This window comes from Danio rerio, chromosome 19 (genome assembly GCF_049306965.1).
Source record: "Danio rerio strain Tuebingen ecotype United States chromosome 19, GRCz12tu, whole genome shotgun sequence".
In the NCBI taxonomy this organism is placed as follows: domain Eukaryota; kingdom Metazoa; phylum Chordata; class Actinopteri; order Cypriniformes; family Danionidae; genus Danio; species Danio rerio.
The window spans coordinates 8,919,635-8,943,139 of NC_133194.1; the positions used below are offsets into that span (position 1 = coordinate 8,919,635).

The 23,505-nt window shown below is 36.0% G+C and overlaps 1 protein-coding gene across 3 annotated transcripts; it reads left to right on the forward strand.

Moving 5' to 3' along the window:
* Window positions 1–1,539: 1,539 nt before the first annotated feature.
* On the forward strand, window positions 1,540–23,435 carry nuggc.2 (nuclear GTPase, germinal center associated, tandem duplicate 2). Of its 3 annotated transcripts, XM_073930400.1 has the most exons (22): window positions 1,540–1,720; window positions 5,821–7,468; window positions 8,126–8,334; window positions 8,452–8,506; window positions 8,956–9,041; window positions 9,722–9,778; window positions 9,877–9,985; window positions 10,072–10,303; window positions 10,428–10,607; window positions 14,505–14,699; window positions 15,220–15,398; window positions 15,483–15,522; window positions 17,390–17,464; window positions 17,539–17,635; window positions 17,741–17,877; window positions 17,970–18,143; window positions 20,094–20,242; window positions 20,846–20,975; window positions 21,922–22,030; window positions 22,218–22,351; window positions 22,488–22,572; window positions 22,820–23,435. In XM_073930400.1, the coding sequence occupies exons 2-22, from the start codon at window positions 5,862–5,864 to the stop codon at window positions 22,876–22,878; spliced, it is 4,098 nt and encodes a 1,365-aa protein (XP_073786501.1). In that variant the 5' UTR covers window positions 1,540–1,720; window positions 5,821–5,861; the 3' UTR covers window positions 22,879–23,435. The 3 variants fall into 3 exon arrangements, with proteins under 3 accessions (XP_073786501.1, XP_005159452.1, NP_001076534.1); XM_005159395.5 differs by lacking the exon at window positions 5,821–7,468; NM_001083065.1 differs by lacking the exons at window positions 1,540–1,720; window positions 5,821–7,468; window positions 8,126–8,334; ... (5 more) ...; window positions 10,428–10,607; window positions 14,505–14,699 and having other exon boundaries at window positions 14,905–15,398; window positions 22,820–23,244.
* Window positions 23,436–23,505: the final 70 nt, after the last annotated feature.

The window sequence follows — 23,505 nt, forward strand, 5'->3', positions numbered from 1 at the left end:
CTGTAGTTCTTTTGAAAACCTCAGGAACTGATAGTACTGCAAAATCTGCTTCTTTACAAAAGTTATAAAAGAGGAATTGAAATGCTGAACGCAGAAATTGATCCTCTGAAATGGTATGAGGTTCCTGATTCCAAATTTAGCAAACTTGCTTGAAAGATTACAGCAACAATTGCTGCTTTAGAAAGAGCTCCTGGCCTCATGGCAATATAAATACCTGCCAAAAGGCAACTTAAAATCCAGAAAAAGTAAATAAGTTGAAAATTAATCTGTGATTGTGATCAGTCACATAGTTGTATGAAAGTGAAAGGTCTGTTCTAAAGCAGCTAATTAAACAGCTACAGAAATGCCTATTGTGCCTATGGTCTTGTTGGAAAACCGTTCATTTGTTCATTCATTCATTCAGAAAGGCTCTCAAAGCATGCATCCACGACCAAAATGCAACCTCCGGTGAACAGTATCAGCCTCGAAATGAGACGCAGATTCAGAGTTCCCTATGAGGTTATTTATGAGCAAATAATATTAATATTATGAGCGTAAAAACATTAGGTGAGCAGGTTTACATTCTAACCCTGTGTCCTACCACGCTACCATATAATCTATTTAATACATATTCATCCTCTTTAAAATTATTAAATGTAGATACTCAATCACTGATATGTGTTGATTTTGAGTCACAGTTAAGTTTAATTTCAAATGGTTTATTTTATTTTCAAGATCTGAGGTGAACTATCTGCTGCTGCTTTTAAAAGTATGGCAATAAATGTCATGTGAAATGGCATTCAAACTCACATTACTAACATTAAACACTGAATACAGCACATGAGGTGTACCTGAGGTGATCATTGTCAGTTTTCTGTTGTTCACCTGTGAGAAATAGAAGCCGTTTCTAATTTGAGGTGTTGGTTATGACAAAAACTCCTTTTAATATGGAAAATATTCCTCATATCGCGTGCCCTTGCTTTTATTTAAATCAACACCGATGGTCTTCAAACTGGCAACTTGCGCTTGTGTTTCTTTTGATCCAGGAATGTAATACCTAGTTAAACCACTGGGTGTCAAACTTACATACTGCATCAAGTCAAATTGTGTAACGCTGCATTTTACTGTAATTAATGGTACAGTCATTGCAACAGGGGAAACAGTTTATATAACATTTGTTATACTGAAAAAGGGTATTTTCTCTTTATAACACTGCTATTCCCATCACAACCTCTCACAAGCCTATTTATTTATTACTTTTTGGTAAGAGAAAATTTTACAAAGGTGATTTTAAAAACTAGATGCATTTAGACCTGTATAAAATTTGTCTGAAATGACCCCCTCATGAAAATACAGCTGAAGGGAACACCTCACTTTTGTCTGCACGTTATTTCCTGTTCACTAAAGCATCTGCTTCCTGCACGCATCTATCCTCTTAGACCAAACCACTTATGGTAAAGCTTTGAATGCTCTACTTAGTGTTATGTTTTGAGTATGCAAATCAGATTGGGTAAAGATTTTGTTGTACTGCCCATAAAGGATTTTGAACTTCCTCCATCAAGCAACAGTATGTCATAGTAGAGCACTGTGTCTGTTTGCTCGAGCATCTACTTGGCAACCCTCCATTAGTACTGCGGTGCATCAAGGGATTCTGCTTTCAAAATACCACATTCTATTAACATCCTGGGGGTCATCTAGAACATAAACAAAAGACACAGGAAGGCATAATTTTTGGCCACAGGTGAGTTATTTCTTATTTACTGTCACAGAGCTCTGATTTTGAAAACATATGAATAGTTCAGATGCAAAATCCTCTAAGTGGCATCAGAAATGTTCTTCTAAAATGAGTATTGTTCTCAGGCTCCTGTATGTAGGTTGAGTAGTTTACACAGACAAGTCATTTACATTGATTTAAAGTAAACTGAACATAAAGGAGGATGAGAAAAATGCTCCACTTAGAAGCTTTTGCATCTGAACTATCCAGAAACAGAAAATAATTAGAAAGCGTTAAATAAATAACGTCTCCAAGGACATTTATTTTTCATATTTTTCCTCCCTATTCTCTCCTGGTCCTATGGCATGGTTTTATTTGCTGTACAATGCTTTGTTGTTATTATATATATACTTTAGTGTGGGTATTTTTGTTGCGTGTCAGGCAATATGTGTATGTGTTGTTATTATATAGTTTTGTGTTTGTTAATGGTGACTTGCATTAAGGTTTGCTTAAGGATTAATTCGATTTTTTTCATTTTACTGTTACATTGTGTAGTGTGAAGGATGGTTTGAGATATATCTGGATTTTTTTATTGAGGACTGGCAAATTATCTCTGTGCTTTGTAACAATTGTGGCTATTTACTTCCATTTTAACTGAGTGAGGTGGACCCGGTTGCCCTGTGTGTTTTTTATTGTTTCTGTTCATCCCTTTGTTGTCCTTTGCCACACTCATGTATGCCCATGTTAGGCAGGGCTGTGCGATTTCCATGCAGCTTTAAAGCATACAGTGCAAAGGCGAAGCTCTTGATTCATGTGCACATATCACATGATACGACTGGTCAGCAGCAACTTAACTGGTCATACTATGGCTGTTTCTCAATATGCGTTTCTTCATGGAAAAGCATTTATTTGATAATATTCACATTCAAATCTGTTCTCTTTGCATCGTGAAACGTATAGTCTGTAAATGCTTGTGTGCATGTTATATACATTGAAAAGGGAAAAAAGCAAAACATCATTGTATGAATGCAGTAATTTTTAAATTATTTTCCATTAAAACATGCAAAGGTCACGCGACTAACAGGAAGATCGTAGCATCTCATATCTCACAGGATGCATTCTGTGTGCTTGTAATCTTCCAAGTTCATACTTTTGAGGTAAGACCATTCTGGCCATTGGAGAAATAGTCGTGCCCAACTGAGCCTGGCTTTTCTCGAGGTTTTTTAATTCTTCACTTTTGCTAATTGGTGACGTTTTTTTTCCTCACTGCTGTCGCCACTGGCTTGCATGGTTCAGGACCAGTCGAGTGAATTTTACACACACAGAACTAAATTGAACTTTAACTCTGAACTCTGGACTGACACGGTTTCAATTTACTGTAATCTTCTATGTGCAGATGCTTTGACAGAATCTACATTGTAAAAGCGCTATAGAAATAAAGATGAATTGAATTGAAAGAACACAAGTCTATTTTCTGCATTCTTGGTATTGAGAAACAGCCTATATGTGTGAAATCAACATGACACTTCCCCTTGATCTCTAACTAATTTAGTGCTTCAAACTAGACTGCTAACCAGATTCAAATATGAAGTCATAAGCGATGTGTGTGCTTGTGTTTATTGCTAATGGCAGCATGATGGTATAATCTAATCAAAGAGCCTAATGTGTGGAGGGAAAGAGCGTTCACATTTTACCGGAATTGGAACTCCATATTTCGTGATGTATCGACGTCGATGCGTTCAAACAAAAGATCCGAACCCAATGCCATTCGTTTATTTGACTCTGTGTATTTTTTTAAAGAATCAATAATTTAAATAAAACTTTACCTGTGTGGATGAATCCAGCACAAACATGGGTCTCTCAGTCAGAATAATGGCCATGTTTATTATCATACATGCTTAGAAACAAAGGTACAAAAGCTGTCATAAGTGTGGTACCTATTCAAAATACATGCTTTTGTCCATATCACTGTCTTAAAGTCACATTTTAGTACCTAAAGTCTACATGTTAGTCCCTAAGAAGTACAATATCCTTTAAAACTGTAGTAATATCACCCAGAGTGTGGATTATGTTTCAATTCAGTACAATAATATCATAAGAAAACATTAGCAATTGGTACAGATTTCCAGAATCACCTTTGCTTTTTGCATGCAAGAATCAGCTACTTAAACAGGATGTGGCAACTGTGGGGAAGCATGTACACGATAATCTACCAAGCAAGTGTCAGACAACACTGCTGCATAACTCTGGACTTAACCATTGAACATAATATGTAGGACATGTTTAGAAAAGAATCAAATCAATTCAAATCACTTTGGATAAATAAAATGGGTAACACTTTACAATAACAGTACATGAATAATGATGTATTAATATGTAATCTAAACATTAGTTTATTATAAATTAATGATGAGTTAAGGTATGCACTAATCATGAAATAACTTTAACTACAACATGAGTCACATGAGTTCATGTGTGAATGACGGCTACCTTAATTATTTGTTAGTACATGATTGTTTGTTTATTAATGTATAAATTACCACATTAGTTTATGCTTAATTTAACCATGATGAACTCATGATATGTTAATGTATAATTATGTTGTGACTTTACTTGGAGGGGCGCATCATCATTAAACTATTCTTAACTACACATGAACTCCTTATGCTTGTTCAACTAGTGAATTTACACTGAATAACAATAGAAAAGTGTTCTGTCAACATCAACATGATCAGGAGTTCATGAGTAGTTAAGGATGAGTTAATAGTGATGTGCCCCTCCAAGTAAAGTCATGACATTAACAGCTCATGAGTTCATGTTGGTTACATTTAGCTTTAGGGGTGTCACGATTTCGATTTTTAATCGTAATCGATCAAATTTATGCTCAATTTCGATTATTGAATCAAAAAATAGAATCTTCGATGCTGCCACGCCCCCATATCACGTCAGCTTGGCTTGCCAAGCTGGAAAAAAACATGCTTGTTGAAGTGCTTGTTAAACTGCAGAAGCAGGAGACCCGTCGAGAGAACTTAAACCCTCTTCTCTTTCAATGAAGTCGCCGGTGTTTAAGCATTTTGGATTTCCAGTGAGTTATGTTGACAACGTTCGTGTTGTCGACAAAAAAAACACAGTTTTGCAAGCTCTGCTATGTACGTATTACGTACGGTTCGTCCGATAGACAACACAGGCATCGCGATCCTCCGCCCGCCCCCGTTGCAAATCCGCTCGCTAAAAGTACACACTCAGGCCCTGTTTACACTGTCTTTGTTTTTAAATGGCATTTTAGAACGACAACGATTTGACATCCACAGTGGCGTGTAGCATTTTTGAGCAGCCCTCCTTACTCTCTACCTCTGAAAATGCACATCACGTGACCACACAGACACAGATGCACACACAGCCTTGCGCTCCAGACAGCGAGTCCAGGCAGTCAGAGGACTGCTTCAATCTTTCACTCACTTGTACTTAGTCATTTTAGCAAACACCTCAGATACTGTTGGCTGGTTCCTGTTGGTTGTGCGTCTTTTTTACCGACGCCATTATAACGACACAGATCACTGCCTATTCCCGAATCCCGCAGAAAAAGTGATTGACAGGTGGTAATTATTTGTGGATCTTGCCTTTATTCATTTACTGTATGATTTGTTTATGGGTAAAACAAAGACCATGCAGGTCAGGTAGTTTAAACGTTAGGCTACAAATAATTAATTGGTCAATAATTAATTAACTATTTATAATCGAATCGAATCGTACCTTTAGAATCGAAAATATAATCGAATCAAGGATTTGTAGGATCGTGACACCCTTATTTAGCTTAAATGTAAATGTTAATTAATACATTAATTAACAACATGTACAAACAAGTAATTAAGGTAGTCATTATTTACACATGAACTCATATGACTCATGTTGTAGTTAAAGTTAATTCATTATTAGTGCATACCTTAACTCATCATTAATACTTTAAAAGTAATGTTTAGTTTACATATTAATACATCATTATTCATGTACTGTTATTGTAAAGTGTTACCATAAAATGTCTAATGAAAATATCAGGTAATCACTCAGATTACAAAGGGTAAAACCAACAAACATCCCATCCTCCATCAATATTTGTTTTTTAACAGGGAATGTGCTAAGCTGAGGATCTTGTGAAAGCTGATCTGTCATGGATTCACACACCATTAACTTCATCACCTGGAATATTAACGGACTTAAGCAAAACAAGTATCAGAAATTTCAAGAACTTCAATGCGCTGATGTTGTTTTCTTACAAGAGACACACATTGGAGCAGGAGATGAACATGTTATAGAAGGTTTAAAAGATGAGTGGAATGTTTTCTATACAAAGTACAACTCTTCCAGCAGTGGAACTGCCATTCTCGTCAGAAAGAGTCTAGATTTCAAATGTTTAAGTGTCGAGAAAGGTCATTGTGGTGAATATGTATTGTTGAAATGTGAACTGGAAGGTTGCCTGTACACTCTAGTGAGTGTTTATAACCATCAGACAGACACAAAAACGCTTGATAATCTTTCAAGATACCTGCAGTCAATGACCACAGGGCTGCTGGTGATTGGTGGAGATTTCAACACATTCCTCAATCCGTTTATAGACAAAAAATGTACAGGGAAGATGACAAAGAACAGAATGCACAATAAACTGATCTTATGTGTGGAGAATTTCATGGAATCTCTTCAGCTGGCTGATGTGTGGAGAAGAATGAACCCTGTAAAGCAGGATTTTACATTCTACATAAGAGATCGTCCAGTGTCCAGACTCGATTACTTCTTCATTCCAGATGAATGTATGTGGCGTGTAGGAAGTTGTGAAATCATGAATTTCGGAGAGCTCAAAGATCACCAACCTGTGTCTTTAGAGATCAACAGTGTCTATTTCACTGCAAAAAAACAATTTCACTGCAAAAACATTCTTTTGACTGATGAAACCAGTTCATCACAGTCTGAAGAAAGCTCACCTGGAGTCAGTGAAGTTGACATTGTGTCAGCGGTTCAGTCACTTCAAGTGTCAGACACTGTAAGACCAGACGACATCCCAGTGTCCTCCTATAAAGACAACATCCGGGATGTAATTCCACACATAAAGATGCTCTATGGCAAAATCCACAGGGGTGAAGTCAACTGCCCTGAATTGTATTTTCAAGATCCACAGGATGATATTCCTCACTTTTTAAATGCCGACTACCTCATCATTGCAACTATTCTGGCAAGACGTCTTAATTATTTATTGAATCCTCAGTCAAAGGGGACAATTAAGGATACAGCAATTGTTATGATCACTCCTAAAACAGTCTGCACTGAAGCAATGCTCTGCTGTCTAAAGGATGAAATTGAGGACTCACATTCAGTTCTTTATCAAGACTTTCAGCTTGTGGAAAAAATCCTCAGAGATTCAAAATTCAAAAAGTGTCAGGGCTGCCCACTGAAGCCAGTACTCACAGCTTTAAAACTGAAAAGCTGCGCCTTAAAGTTGTGTAAGAATTTAGAAAATTATGCAGTGCATGTTTTCAAGACAAACGTGATCATTTGCGTCCCATCTGAAGACCTAGATGAGATACTTGCTATGGAAAGCAGCAACAATGAAGAATATGATATTATGACATTATACAGAGGACAAAGTGTTGAGGGTAATGAGTCTGCAAGTGAAGATTATGATGGACTGTTGGAGGACACAGAAGACAATTCACAGTGTGAAGACAGCGACAATGGGTCAAATGAACATGAGGGAAAATCTAAATCGATTGAAAGTGATGGAAGGTGGGGATTATACATCTCGAAGATGATTAATAATATTTAGGAGACTTTATTATGAAAAACATAAAACACACAATGGAATTTTGGGCACTTTCAAGTGATCCTCAGCTGTAGTGATCCTCCTATGTCTACTGTATGCTGTAATGCATTAGCACAGTGGTAAATAAGCACAGTAGATGCTCATAAAATGCAGGTGATCTACTAAGAACAGGCATATTTTTCTCTACCAAGAGATAACCAATGCAAATTTATAGTAATTTGGTATGGTGTACTTAGTCACCTTTGATTAGTGGATAATCCAAGTTAAAATGTGGACTGTTAAAACCACAGTAGGACAAAAATGAAGAGTCCGTCAAGACCCAGTATCATGCAACTCAGCCTAGTTGTGTGCTCCAAATTAGCTTTTAATTCTTGAAGGATTTAAAAATAACATGGGAAACAATATGTTTCAATGTTCCTCTGTCATTACATATAAATGCATTGCTCGCTCTCTTGTGCCTTTAACAGCATCAACACATGCTGCCATTTCATGTGCAATACTTAAAACTTTTTTTTTTAGGCATTTAAATATTGGCATAATATATGTATCTGTGTGCATATGAGAAGTGTTCTACAGTTTTTTCAAGTTTTCTTTAATAATGAATTACTGATTTACTGCAGGACCACCATGTATGCAGTTGTAACCCTAGAAAAATCAGAAGAGGTGATGGTGACAGCATCAAACTGGTTGAGCGAAGGCAAAAAACAATGTTACTGGCCTCCATACAAATCATCAGAGAAATTAATGGAAGCTGTTCAGAAAGGATTAGCACCTCAAACAGGAGAGAAATCTTGGGAGAAATTAGCTGTCCTGTTTCATGGAGAATATGGTACCAGTTCCTAATTTAATCTGTTTAAATATTTCATGTATACTGAGGCCCAAAAGACAATCAACTTTTACTCTCATTAGGTTCCCGATATTAAAATATTTTCCTTTCTTACTGCAGGCACTTATGAGGAGGCCAATAAAAAACGAAAAGAAATGAATGAGCAGACAGAACAGTAAGTAATATATATTCATTGTATTTAAGTTGGTATAATACATGTAGTTTTTTTTGTGCTCCAACTGCACAACTCGGCTTTAAAACCTGGTCTTCAAGTTAGCTAAGCATCAAGCAAACAACTATCTAAACTGCTAAATGATACATTTGTGAATAACATAATAGCAGATAAAAACTGAGAATACAAATGACGCTGTACTGTAGTTATATAAATGATCTGTTGAGGACAGGTCTTTTTTTTTTTTTTTTTTTTTTTTTACAATTTAGCAGATTTTATTCCCCCTGCAAATATTTAATTTGGTAAGAAGTGAACACCTAACTTACTATTGTGTGTTGAAGCTTTTAAACCAAGTATGTTACAACTATCCCCATGTAAGGTTGTTTATTATTCCCTCCCAATGGAAGCATTGGTTGTTATTTATTAGTAATATTATTGTTTGATATAAACAGAGCAGCCACAGCAGTGAATCAAGTAACAGGAACCTGTCCACAGTCTCCTGGGCCATCTCAGTCAGGAATTTCACAGAATGCCAGTGGTAGGTCAAATCATTTTATATTTACCACACACACTTGTACTGCTATCTTTGAGGGGGCTTCCCATAAACATAATGATTTTTATTCTGTACAAATTGTATATCTCCTTACCCCTAAACCCAACTTTCACATGTAACATTTTGCAGTTTTATATTTTTAAATAAAGAATTCAGAGTGATTTATGAGAGGATTTCTCAAGGGGAAAAATGTCCCCACAGGGTCAAGAGTTATTAGCATTGCTATACTTGCGGGGACAACTTTAGAAATACAAGTCACACACACACGCACGCACGCACGCACGCACGCACGCACGCACACACACACACACACACACACACACACACACACACATTTGTATTCACATGTGGTATGTACTATATTGTAGAAAAGAATTAATTCTAATCATAAAAACCATCTTTATAGATGGCCTTACGAAAGTGAATTGTTATAGTGAATAAAAACAAACAGTTACAGGTGAGTTTCATGTACCTGCAAATATCAGGAAAAACTATTTAAAAAATAAACAACAGACTAAATTCATTAGGACATTTCATGTTCTTTAACTTGTTTGATTAAAACATCCACTGAGTGTTCAAAAAATAAAAATAAAAACAAATAAATCAAATAAAATGATCAAGTTGTATTAAGTACAAAGCTGACGTGTTTTCATTCTCTGATTTAGGCACAAAAAGAAAACGTGAATCGAGAGATTTACTGATCAGTGCTAAATCATATTCAGGCAAGTCATTTTTGTATTATTTATACCTACATTTATTATGAATGTGTGAATTTAGTATTAATTCATCAATCTCATATTGAATTCTTATACTTTAACAGATATAGAAATATTGAATATAGCAAAAAAGATCATGAATGAAGTTGATGATAGACTTCGAAACATTACCAGCACAGACCAAAAAACAAATGAGATAAAAAACACCATTTTGTAAGTACTTTTAAATCATATGCTGTGAATTGTTCTGCTCAATTGTAAAGTGGTGTTTAGTTACTTTTATCTGTATCATGATGTAGAGATTCCATTGCAAAAATGAAGGAGATGGACAAAGACAAAAGAAGAAAGGAAACCATTGGTGTTTTTGGCAAAACAGGAGAAGGAAAAAGCTCTTTATTAAATGCAGTGTTGGGATTAGAGGGTCTGCTGCCATCTGGTAGTCTTGGTGCCTGTACAGCAGTTATTACTCAAGTGGAAGCAAATCTGGAGGACTCTAAATACATAGCTGAGATTGAGCTTATCTCTAAAGAGGTTCATCTATCTATCTATCTATCTATCTATCTATCTATCTATCTATCTATCTATCTATCTGTCTATCTGTCTATCTGTCTGTCTATCTGAAATAATAAAGTATTTTATTTGTGTTGTTTTGCAGGAATGGGAGAATGAGATTGCTTCCACTGATGAAAGGACTGATACAGATAACGAAAGGATAATTGCAGTGTATGGGGCTGATGCAGATAAGAAATCTCTGGAAGAACTTAAGAAAGATGCCAAATATGCTGAAATTGATCAATTTTTGTCTATTGGGAAAAAAACGATTTCACACTCTGAAGTAAGGGCAAAAAAAAAAAAAAAAAAAAAAAAAAAAAAATTAAATATATATAAATATATATAAAAAATATATATAGTGCAGTCAAATGATTAAAAAGTTTACTTGATTACACTCTTTTTGCAATTAACCATGATTAATCACAAAATGCTGTATTTCTTACAGAAATACAAACACAGGCATGTAAGTGCCATTTAAATTTCAAAACAATCCATGCCAATAACAAACAAAAATGCTTTCCATGTTGGATTCTTAGAGGACTATAAACACACACACGCGCGCACGCACGCACGCACGCACGCACGCACACACAAACACGATCGCGTTCATCAAATTTGCTTAAACTAAGCGTTCTAAACTATAGCTGTATTTCACAAGCAAAGATTCTGACACATCAACGTGAAGCAAACACTTTACAAAACCGGGGAACACATTAAACTTAAGGAGGAGAAATGGGCTGTCTTTGACAGCTTGCGAATTCATCTGGCACTTTCATTCACATGGACACCAATACTCAGCTGTGATGATTAAGATAGTATTAATTAAGAGTCTACCATGTATACAGCGATTTTTAATTACCTTAAAGGATCACGTGGGTTCCGAACTGCGGATGTTTTTCTTTCCGTTCGCCATGCGGCATCAAATTCCATTAAAACATCCTGAATGAAAATATGCTGAATGAGAGAGAACTGCTGAACTGCTGTTAAAGTCTAAATATAAAAAAATGAAACACCCTTATCCATATTTCTTTGCACGTTAAACACACACAGGACCAGAGCAAGCTGAACTGGCGCTCTAGGCAAACGGCAATCACACCGTTTCATTCATATGGAAGGCCGAGGACTGTGAGGGTAGGGTAGGTGTAGCGGATTAATGTGAGGATTACTATTGTGATTATCGCTCACTATTCTGCCTATTCTGCTGCTTAAGGCGGCCGCCTGCCGCCTCTATGGACGCGCCGGCCCTAAACACACGTCAGCCACAACAAGAAAAAAACAAAAAACTGCAACTGCGTTATTTGCGTTATTTTTTTTACGCGTTAAATATTTCAAATTAATCACGTGTGTTAACGCGCTAATTTTGACAGCCCTAATACATATATATATATATATATATATATATATATATATATATATATATATATATATATATATATATATATATATATATAACCTTAGCAAATATTTTTCTCATTAGATATTTAAGTGTTTAAAAAATATCGTCAGATTTTATGAAGACAGTGATTTTTTTTTTGCACTGAAAAGGTGTGAACAGTTTTGCCTACAGTACTTTGTGGCTGTGTGTTTGTAGAAGTTTCTCTTTCAGATGAAATTCTTTAAGGTAACACCTTATTTTGATGGTCTTCCTGCTGACCATGATAAACGTTAAATACTAGGGATGTAACGGTATCAGAATTTCACGGTACGGTAATACCTCGGTATGAATGTCACGGTACGGTATTTATTGAATCAATTACAGGAAAAAACAAAACTTATGAAAATACTCCAAAAAAGTGCCAAAAGTGTCAATAACATACAAATTAGCCATCTATCTGTAAGCTTTGAAACAGGAACTTCAATTTTAATAACAAAAAAAATATTAAACCATGTAAAAAATAAAGTTTCAATTTAGTATTGTTGAAAACTCATCACATTCAACATTTAATCAGCCCATCTACCCAGATGAGAGCTCTGCTAGTCGGACTTCTCATCAAGCATCTCCCGCTGGATCTAATCTCACTATATTTATTAAACGGGATATTTCATTTATCTTGTTGTCTTTATCTAACGACATATTCCCTGACTTTGGTCATTGGAATCTATTACTTGTTCTCAGGTAACGTGTTTTGGCTGAGCGCAAAGATAAGTTAATGATTAATGTAACCACGTACATTCTGTATATTGACTGATCGCTTGCCTTTATTTCCTATAATGTATAAACTTGTTGTATGTTATACTTTTAAAATGGCCATTATCGATTCTTAAAACTGATACTCAGCAAAAGAGAGGGTGTGTTTCGTATTTTCACTGAAATTGAAAGGAGGCAGTTGTTATCGGCTCCGTTTTGTTATAAATATCCACACAGTGAAGATGACGCTCATATATGCAGCAAGACGCCTCAACATGTCTGCTGTCTAAGTTGCTAATATTAAAATGAAAATAGGCAGTTCCTTAAATTATGTTTACATTTTATTGTTGACAAAGTGAAACAACGAAGCCAGGGTGATGTGAATGAAGTTATAAAGTACACTGTTCCCTTTGAAGATTTACCCGTGTCCTCGGTATAATCTGCTTTTCCATATCAAACTGAGAAGAAGAGACTGCAGCCTTGATCAAACTTGCGAAGTCTGAACTTACACGGAGAGAATGCAGGACTGAACTGTGTGTGTTAGGCTACTTAATATTCAGGAAAAGCCCCAATCAGAGAGGCGAATGTCTGCAGCCCCGCCTCCGTTTTCAGATGTCTCCGTTTTCCATCATCCACACTGAGACGGAGCAGCAGCGTTTCAGAATGAAAACGGCTTCTCCAGCGTTTTCGAAACGCTCCGTTTTCGGCGCTCGAGAACTCCGGCGTAGTGTGGACGGTTGGCGTAACCGTAGCAAAACTTATGCGTTTTCAAACTAAAACGCATTAGTGTAAACGGGGCTTTAGAGTTTTCCAGTTCTTTTCATCCCCGCTTCCAGCAGCACACTCCATTTCCGCATTACTGGATCTGTAGCGACAACAGACCGCAAGGGATGATGGTCAAGCATGGGCTGATGGCAATTGTAGTTTTCGTTACCTCCCGTTCGCTTCATTCGCCTGAGCAAATTTTCTCAGAAGACCTATAGTTTTACCGAGTCATGCGACTTCGGTAATATCGAAAAAAATTAATATTGCGGTATGACGGTATTTACAATACCGTTACATCCCTATTAAATACTTATGCTTACTCTCATCTTTGTAGTGTCTGTGGATTGTTTTGTGAATGTTTTACATTATTAAAACATCTACAACGTGAACATCTAATAAACTACTGGTCAGTAAAATTTTACAAGGCAGAGAGAGGGAATTTGGCCAGGAGATCGGGGTAACACCCCTATTCTTTACGAGAAGTGCTATAGGATTTTTAATGACTACAGAGTCAGGACCTCACTTAAATATCTCATCTGAATGATGGTGCTCACAGACTGTATAGCATCCCTTTGACTATACTGGGTATCAAGACTCAGGCCACATGTGGAGTGACCCCTGTTGGTCTCACTAAAACCACTTCAAACAGCAACCTAGTCTGTATGTATGTAGTAGTTAATTCTTGCTCACACTACTTGATTTTAATCCCACACAACATCCAGAGACTCGAGGTACACGGGGTGTATCTCATCTACCCTCACTGCTTTGCCATTGCAGAGCTTGCAAACTACCTCAGTGACTATTTGCAGATGATGTTGTGCACTGGGACAGATAGCCTTAGAATGAAACACGACCAGTCTGAGAATCAACATCTCCAAGTCAAAGGTGGTGTGCCATCTCTAGGTTGAATGAGAGTCTTTACCCCAGATGGAGGAGTTCAAATATCTTGGCGTTTTGTTTACGAGTGAGCGAAGGGTGGAACATTCAATTGACAGGTGGATTCTGTGCTGCAGCAGCAGTAATGTGGTCGATGTGTTGGTCCGCTCTGGTAAAAAGGAGCTAAGCCGAATGGCAAAGCTTGTTTGAACTTGTATGGTCAGCGGACTATAGGGGGACAATCAAAATAACGTTTTACTCATTTAGTTTCATTGTTTACAAAATAGGCTAAAATATTATAGTAAAATATGATTATACTAGTAATATACTCTAAATTTTGAAATATTCAATGTATTTCTGAACTTTTATCTAAATAAAAAACATCGACACATATTTAATTTCTTACAACAGGTCCTTGACTTTGACCTTGATGTTAAATGTCACATTCAGCAAAGTGAGTATAGTCCTGGTGGCTGGTACTGGCCGCTTGTGAAGAGTGTGACCATCAAGATTCCAGATCGTCAAGAGCTTCTGGAACACATTGTACTTTTTGATATTCCTGGCACTGGAGACTGCAACAAGATCCGAAATGATCTGTGGAAATCAGTAAGTACTACACTACCAAATATCCTAAAGATCATTTCATGATTTACCTACCATTATGTAATTTCAAACTATTATAACTTTTCATCTGCTTCATTTGCTGGGAATGCAGAGAATTCACCTCAGTTGTGTCTACCCCTTAATTTCTAACGTTTCATTTAAGGTGAAAATTCACTTCAGAGTGAAAAACATCCAACGATTAAACTAGAATCTGTGACATGGTGCTCCATGTTTGGTGTGAATGCAGCATTCCACTGTGAACAGCCCAGCTGGCATCACCTCGTGTAGAGCATCATATTTTAAATATTTGTATTGCTTCCAAATTAGAAACCACCTCATGTGCATTTTATAACTCTGAATCTGATGTAACTGTGTCTTATTTTAAAGGCTGTAACTGTTCTGTTGAGGTCACATTTGAGCCACACTTACATACATTGAGGCAGGGGTGCAGTTCAACATGAGTGTGTAATGTAGAGCAATACCACTGGTGTTTTATTCAGTTTTTATTTTTCTAATTCCACAGAAAGTGAGAGAGTGCTCTTCTGTGTGGATTGTAAATGGCATCAGTCGAGCAATTAGTAGCATAGAGCCATGGAGCATAATGGAGCACTGCATGCAAGACTTGGGACCAGGAGGACAGTGCAAAACAATAAACTTCATCTGTACCAGGACTGATGACATTAATATAAAAGAATATCAAAGGTAGGAATATAGAAATTTTTGTCAATGTTCTACATTTCTACATTATTAAATCAAATTTATTAATGTATTTTATTTTTATCATAGATCTGCACTGCCCTCTGGAGACCAATTTACTTCAGGGAAGGTCTGGTACATTTACAAGCAAAAATGAATATGTTTTTTGCATTGTTGAAATGCAGTTTTCCTGCTTATTCTCGAGCAGCTGTGATCAAGTGATCAAGTGTAGTCTAGGGACATCATGCTCAGCCACCTCAGACAAATAGAACTTTGAGGGTGCTTTCACACCTACACTTTTGTTTCGGAACGTGTCTCGTTTGCCCAGTTAGCGCGGTTCGATTGGCATATGTGAACAGGGCAATCGCGCTCTGTTCCGCGCCAAAGTAATCGCACCGAGATCGCTTGAATGAGGTGGTCTCGGCTCGATTGAAACGAACCCTGGAGCGGTTCGATTGCAGTGAGAAAGCGATCCGATCCGAGCACGGTTATATCACTGTGTTTTATGGATATGTAATAGGCTTACGGCTATATGAAGAGAGAATTATGAGTAGGGCGGGAAGTTTCGTGAGTCTCCGGATGCCCGCAAACGAGTGATGATCTCCCGGTAATCTCGCATCTCTCTCCCAGTCCTCAAATAGGCATCGTCACGCACCCTTCTCACCCCTCCCCACCGTGTCTCTCCTCAGACACGTCACGCGCGCGCGCGCACCCTGTCAATCACCACCAAACCACCACCTCTCCTGACAGCTGAGCGGGACGCTGCAAAATAAACCCTGACACTCTGACCAATGTAAGGAGAGTTTACTCGCACGTGACTTGTTTTAGCTCTTTTGGACCGATTAGAAACTTTGCAGTGTGAAAGCGAACCGCTCCAAGAGCAAAGAGCAACAATGTAACAATTTTAATCTCTGTTTCGGAACAACTGAATCGATTCACAGGTGTGAAAGCACCCTGAGTCAACTCCGAGAAGAACAACCTTCTCCTTATGTAGAGCTTTTTACAGTGCTGCTTGAAATCATGCAAATCCCTAGCAGAATCAATGAATATGTGAATATCACAAGACAGAAAATAGCTTAGTTTATTAGCATAAACCGCTGCAAAAGTTGAAATTTTTTAATATTGTTTTTGTTTACCTCAATGATATACATAGAGGAATGTAATATACCGAATTACATTTAAAATTTGTGTAATTTGATTACTGTTACTAAAGTCAAAGTAATTGCATTACTTATGTTACAAATATAATTTTTAGAAGAAAAAAAAAATCTTTTTTTACATCAGGTTTTCCGCTGCAACATCAATTAATGAGCATGCAGTTTTAAATTGCTGGAAAATGTGAGCTCTTAACAACTTTTGACTGCTTTTAACTTGACCAGCAACTTATTTAAGCACTTGAACAGAAAGCATTCCATGACAATACTCGTCACCAAAAAACTCTTTTGAATATGTCAAGCTGCTGTGATCAACCCATTGTAATGTTTTTTAGTGAATATTAAATTACTGAAAGTGCTGCAGTTTATTTTGTATCTAGGTATATTTGATATAAAAATCAATTAAATCAGTTAAAGTAATCAGATTACTTTTTTCCAGGAGTAGTCAGTAAGTTGTAATCTATTACTTTTTAAAGCAACTTACCCAACACAGTACCTGCTGTATGTCCTTTGTAGTGGCCATTCTATTGGCTTTCATACTGTTGTAAGGAAATTGGTCCACTGTAAAAGCCCTAATTTAATGTGTCTGTTCTCTCTTTCTGGGCTCAATAGTTACATAACAGAAATATGAATGACTTACTAGAAATGGATTGCTCTATAGAAATGCAAAAATGACTGAGTTTACTCTTGGGCTAATTTTACAATGACAATTAGTTTATATTAAAGACGCCTAATTTGTGTGTTAAATTAACACACACATTAAGAGTCTTTCATATAAACTAACTGTCACTGTAATATATTATTACACTATTACCATATTATTAATATTATTTTTTTTTTCAGAATCTGAAAACAGCATGCATACATCATAGGAACAAGACTGCAAAGGATTCCGTGAAAAACAAGTTTGAAACCATGGTATAATTGTGAAACTGAAAATTATTATTGTTAATGTAATTCTTATTCTTATCCTTATCCTTGTTCGTACTCAGAAATCAAAAGACTTCAGAAGATTCACCGCTGATGTTTTTACTGTCAGCTCGAAGGCATACTTTGATGCAGATCTTCAGATGGATCAAAATGAAACTGGTAAAAAATTAAGTGAACCTGGAAAACAAACGTTTTATTTATATGTCTGTTCATTCTCTTTTCATTAAATCATTGAACTATAAATATTCTTTCAATTATCTGTAGAAATCCCCAAACTGCAGGACCTTCTCAAGAACACCAACAAGAGCATCAGGAGGGAACTGATCAGAGATTATGTCAATCAAGCAAAGGGAGTTTTGTTCTTCATCCAAAGTATCAAACTGGATACAAATGAAGGAATGGTACAGAATTGCTGATTGATCATTTACAGATGTCTGCTTACATCAGTTAGTTCATTCAGTAATTCACTGCTGCGTTTCCTTGTGTTGTATAGGCAAAGCTTAAAGCCACAGTTTGTAAAGATTACTATGAGAGCCTTGAAAAAGCACTGAAGGAACTGAACAGTCGGTTTGATTCACATTACAAGATCATAGAGCAATGTTTCTCAAAAGGAGTGGAGAAATCAGTGGAACAGTGTGTCAGTACCACAAAGCCTGTGATTGCATCTGTAAGTGTGATTCTGTTCAGTGAAATATATGAAAGACAGAGGTGTAATGATACATTGAAATATCGGGAAGCATAGAAATGTGCTTATGCTTATCACTGATGTAAACAAAACGATTTGCCATTTTGAGCTTATTGTAGTCAGACATACAGTGCATCTGCACAATATTCATAGCTCTTCACCTTTTCACATTTTTTTATGTTACAGCCTTATTCTAAAATGGCTTAAATTCATTTATTTCCTCAAAATTCAACACACAATACCCCATAATGACAATGTGAAAAAAGAGTTTTTGAAATTGTTGCAAATTTATTAAAAATAAAAAACCTGAAAAATCACCTGTACATCACTATTCACAGCCTTTGCTCAAAATTTGTTGATGCACAACTGTCTTCGGGAATTTTTGCCCATTCCTCTTTGCAGTACCTATCAAGTTCTATCAGGTTGGATAAGAAGTGATGGTGTACAGCCATTTTCAGGTCTCTCCAGAGATGTTTAATAGGATTTAGATCTGGGCTCTGGCTGGGCCACTCAAAGACATACAACGAGTTGTTGTGAAGCCACTCCATTAATCTTTGGGCGGTGTGCTTTGGGTCATTGTCCTGCTGGAAGATGAACCGTCGCACCAGTCTGAGGTCAAGAGCACTCTGAAGCAGGTTTTCATTCAGGATGTCTCTGTACATTGCTGCATTCATCTTCCCCTTTATACAGTCTATTCATGCAGTTCCTGCTGCTAAAAAACATCCCCACAGCATGATGCTGCCACCACCTTGGTATTAGCCTGGTGATAAGTGGTGCCTGGTTTTCTCTAAACGTAACTCCTGGCCTTCTCTCCAAAGAGTTCAATTTTAGTCTCATCAGACCAGAGAGTTTTGTTTCTTATGGTCTGAGAGGCCTTCAGATGCTTTTTGGTAAATTCCAGAAGGGGAGTAGCTTCCATCTGGCCATTCTACTATGCAGGCCTAATTGGTGGATTGCTTGACAGATGGTTGTCCATCTGTATGGTTCTCCTCTCTCCACAGAAGAACGCTGGAGCTCAGACAAAGTGACCATCGGATTAGATGGCCGGCCAGCTCTAGGAAGAGTCCTGGTGGTTTCAAACATCTTCCACTTACGGATAATGAAGACCACTGTGCTCATTGGAACTTTCATAGGGCAAAATTTTCTCTGTAACCTTCCCCATACTTGTACCTCAAGACAATCCGGTCTTAGAGGTCTACAGACAATTTCTTTGTCTTCATGCTTGGTTTGTGCTAAGACATGCACTGTCAACCCTGGGACCTTATATAGACAGGTTTTTTAATTTACCACAGGTGAACTCCAATTAAGTTGCTGAAACAACTCAAGAATGATCAGTGGAAACAGAATGTCTTGATTTGGTTCGCCCCAACTCTGCCCATCATTCTTACTCCCTTCTCAGATGCTATGGTAGGCCAAATCAAATTTACAATGGGCCAACTTTGGCCTGCAGGCCCTAGTTTGAGCATCTCTGCTCTAGACTATATATAATGCTGATTATAGTAGCATTATTAAAATCAAATGTCTGATTTTACCAGTGATAATAAACTCTTTATATGTAGTCCACGACAGAGTGCAAGCATACATGTCCAACATAATTAATAAATCATCTATAGAAGGACTGTCATAACTGTCCTGAGCAATGAGGACCAGGACGAATCTAAAGTCTATTCAAGTCCACCTACCCAAGTCTTTAAATAAATGTAGCATTTTAAACAACATGGCCCTACATGCTATAATAGAATACTGAGAAAAAAACAAACAAAAATACTGATATTAAACATTTTTATAGCATAAATTATTGTACTGTGAGTTCAGTATTGAGATACGGCTCGAATGAAGAGTTGACTGTAACGTCACACCCCCAATGAAAGATAATGTTTTTTACTTTCAGGACTTTCTAAATGTAATGCTTTGTTTTGTATTGTAAATCAGGTGAAACCATCAGATAAAACCCTCCAGGCTTTGTGCAAGAACAAAGGATATTACTGGCCAAAAAGCAAGGATGCAGCTGTAGATCTAAACAAGTGCTTGGCTAAACACATCTACGACAACATTGATGAGGAGTTCAATTTGATATTTCCGTAAGTTTTGCCATCATTCCCTATTCACTATACTGACAGTTTTTGTCATTTTTTTTTACAGTGATAATTAAACAGTACGATGACAATAAAAAAAGATTACAAGATTAAAAGTCAAAATTTCAATAATAAAGTTGCAATGTTACGGAAATAAAGTCAAAGTGATTGGAGATTAAAGCAAAAACATAAGTAAATATTACAATAATTATTTAAGTTGTAAGAATAAATATTTTGCAAAATTTGGGAAAAAATAACTAAAGGGGTGCAAAAGGGGTGTGAAAGATTTAGTTAAATCCTACTTAAGGTTAGGATTTAGCAATAAAGATATTCTTTGTCTTTTGGCGCATCAGAACAAAGTTCAGATTTTTAAAAGTGGCACTAATAAGCTGTCATAAAACAGAGTAAATACCCTGAAGTATAATCATATCTACATTAGTGTTTTTAAATTTATTTGTTGTAGGTGATGACATGTACCACAAACTAATGGTTAAACAATGGTTCCCACAAGTATATTAAAGAATAATTCATGTTCTGAACAATATGATAACAAGATTTTCCTTATTAAAGATTGTAATATTCTATGTTTTGTTTAATTCATTTTATTAGTGTTGATAGTAAAATCAAAACAGGGAAGTCGGTGCAAGAACAGATCGATAAGTTCAGTATCATTCAGAATGGCACAGTTTACCCTCCATCTTCCATGCTGTACCACATTCAGAACTTCATGAAAACAGAGGTGAGTTGTAATTTCTATTTCAGTTCATTTATTTATCATCTATCTACATGAGATTGACGTCATCCATTCGTGACACTTGACTCTCACTATTTTGCATTCTGACGTGATACCTCACAACAAACATAAGCAGACTGTAGCTGTAATTTTGCTCACAGCAAGCCTCAATAATAGAACCAGTAGAAAGAGCTGTTTTGAGATTTACCGGCACTGGTTTGTCAAATTTGATTGGGGTTTAAGTTCAACGAAGGATGGTTCCAGAAACCAGGTAAAACAATACCCCACTGAAATAGCTGTGTGATCCCAATGGTAAAAGCATAAAAAGTTAACCGACATCTCTCATAGACTCGAGCCAGAATGACGTTAAGATTGGCAGAAATATATACTGCGGCCTCTGGTAGATTTATGAAAAAAGAGACATATGAGAAAATGTGCCATATTTATGTATATTTGAGATTGTTAAAAATGTGACCTCTAGTTGATTTGTGAAAACAAAAACTTCAAGAAGTTGTAGTACATATTGTTCGGTTATCAAAAATGTAGCCCTGGGCACAAAATTTTAATTAGCCTGGGCTGTGCACATGGCTCCTGAACAGCATAAAAAAGAGAAATAATGGATTTTATTTTATTTTTAATTGAACTCATTGAAAAAAAGTAAAATGTGTTAAAAGCTAAACATTTTTTTTCTGTTATTTTTTTTATTGCTGACGGCCTAAAGTTTAATGTTAAGAATGTTTTTTTTCTTTTGTATTAACTACATTAGTAGTAAAGTGCCCATTCTCTCTCCATACTCTTTTTTTTTTTTTTTTTTTTGCAAATTGAAATATGGTCAAGCTAAATATTAATACAAAAATACTTATAATTACTTTTGTAATACAATAATAAGAATAGTAATAATAGTAATAATATTAATAATGATAATAATTCATTTGTTTAACTTCATGAAAAGGAAACCAAAGTGAAGACATTCCTCAAAAGAGATGTTGTCCATAGAAAGAAAAAAATCTACTCATCGATCCAAACAACAATTCAGGATCAAATGACTGCTGGCTATAAAAGTAAGGACATGTAAAACACATAATAATGTCAGATTTTTAAACTGTTTCTCACATGGTATTGTATAACAAAACATCTGCTGGCTTTAAAATAAATCTTTTATAATTAACTACCATTTTATCCAGACTTCTGTGTTTGTGTTGCATTTATACTCAGAATGTGAATAAACATTTAATGTTGCCTTTATAGAAGCTGCGGAGAAGAAAGGAGTAGGAGCCATGGGAAGGAGAGAGACCACAATAATAGAAACAATTGAATTGTTAAAAGACAGCATGTTCAAAGACACAAAAATACAATTTCTGAAAGAGTTCAAGTCTGTGACGGTAATTGTATTTCAATATTCTTTGAGCATTTGCTATTTGCTATTTCTGAAAATATTTATAAACGATACAAAACAATCAGATTTTTATACACCTTAAGTACATACAGTGTATGTTTTTTCTGTTGTTTCCATCAAAGAGCGATATATGCGAGAGACTTAAATCTGAGTTGAGCAGATCAGTGGAGCGCTCATTCTCACAAAGCAGCAAAGCTTCCCTGATGGGTAAGGGAAAATACCAATTTAAGAATAATTTTTTTAGCAATGAGTACTTGAGAGTGATTCTGAATCCTGTTTTTGCTTAAATCCTTTAAACACAATTCACTATACAAAATATTTTCATTATAATATTGGTGTACATGTGTCCATATTGCATGTTTTAGAATATATCCAATATACCTGTAGAGTAAATGTTGCATACAAACAGCTACAAATGATTAGAAAGTCAGACTAATAAATCTTCCTTTTCTAGATGTCTCGAAAGAGATTGAAACCCTGGAGACATTGTCTGAACACATCGCAGAAATCTGACTAATGTCAACATTTTAAAGCAACGGCAAGAGAGAACGCATTTCAGCATCTCCAGTTACTCGAGAATTAAACCTTTTGGTTAATATCTACTGTTGATTTAAAATGTGTCTGTCTAGTCACATAAGACTTGATATATATAAATGAAAGAATACTTTTTTTTTTGATGTGTAGTTTTGTTTTTAATGAGATAGAGCTTAAACTTGCAAAAGTAGCATACTGAAATGAATTGTACTGTTTGTCACTTCATATGTACTGTAACATGCTTGTAGATTGTGTGACTGATTGTGATAATGTGCAAATGTTAAATCTAGCTAATACACAATGAGAAGCAGAGAGGGTGATCATTGATTTTGTAGTAAACCATTTCGTTTTCTCAAATCTTTTAATATTTTATTTGACGTTTCATAACAATGTATTGCACACAAAATAAATGAATAATTAAAACAATGCAGTAAATCCTTAAATTGCAGTTAAAACATGAACACTGACAGCTTGATATGAATTAATGTAAACATTGACTAATCATTGAATAAAAAAAAAAACATTTGATTTGCAGTTATTCAGTATTTGTGTGAAGTTTTTGAAATGGCTTACTTTTAACATGTTTGCTGAGTAAAAAAAATGTTT

Coding starts and splice junctions, on each gene's coding strand:
- nuggc.2 (XM_073930400.1), top strand. CDS start 5,862: ATGGATTCACACACCATTAACTTCATCACCTGGAATATTAACGGACTT. Junction 9,779..9,876: donor CAGTGCTAAATCATATTCAG/GCAAGTCATTTT, acceptor ATACTTTAACAG/ATATAGAAATATTGAATATA. Junction 10,608..14,504: donor AAACGATTTCACACTCTGAA/GTAAGGGCAAAA, acceptor TTCTTACAACAG/GTCCTTGACTTTGACCTTGA.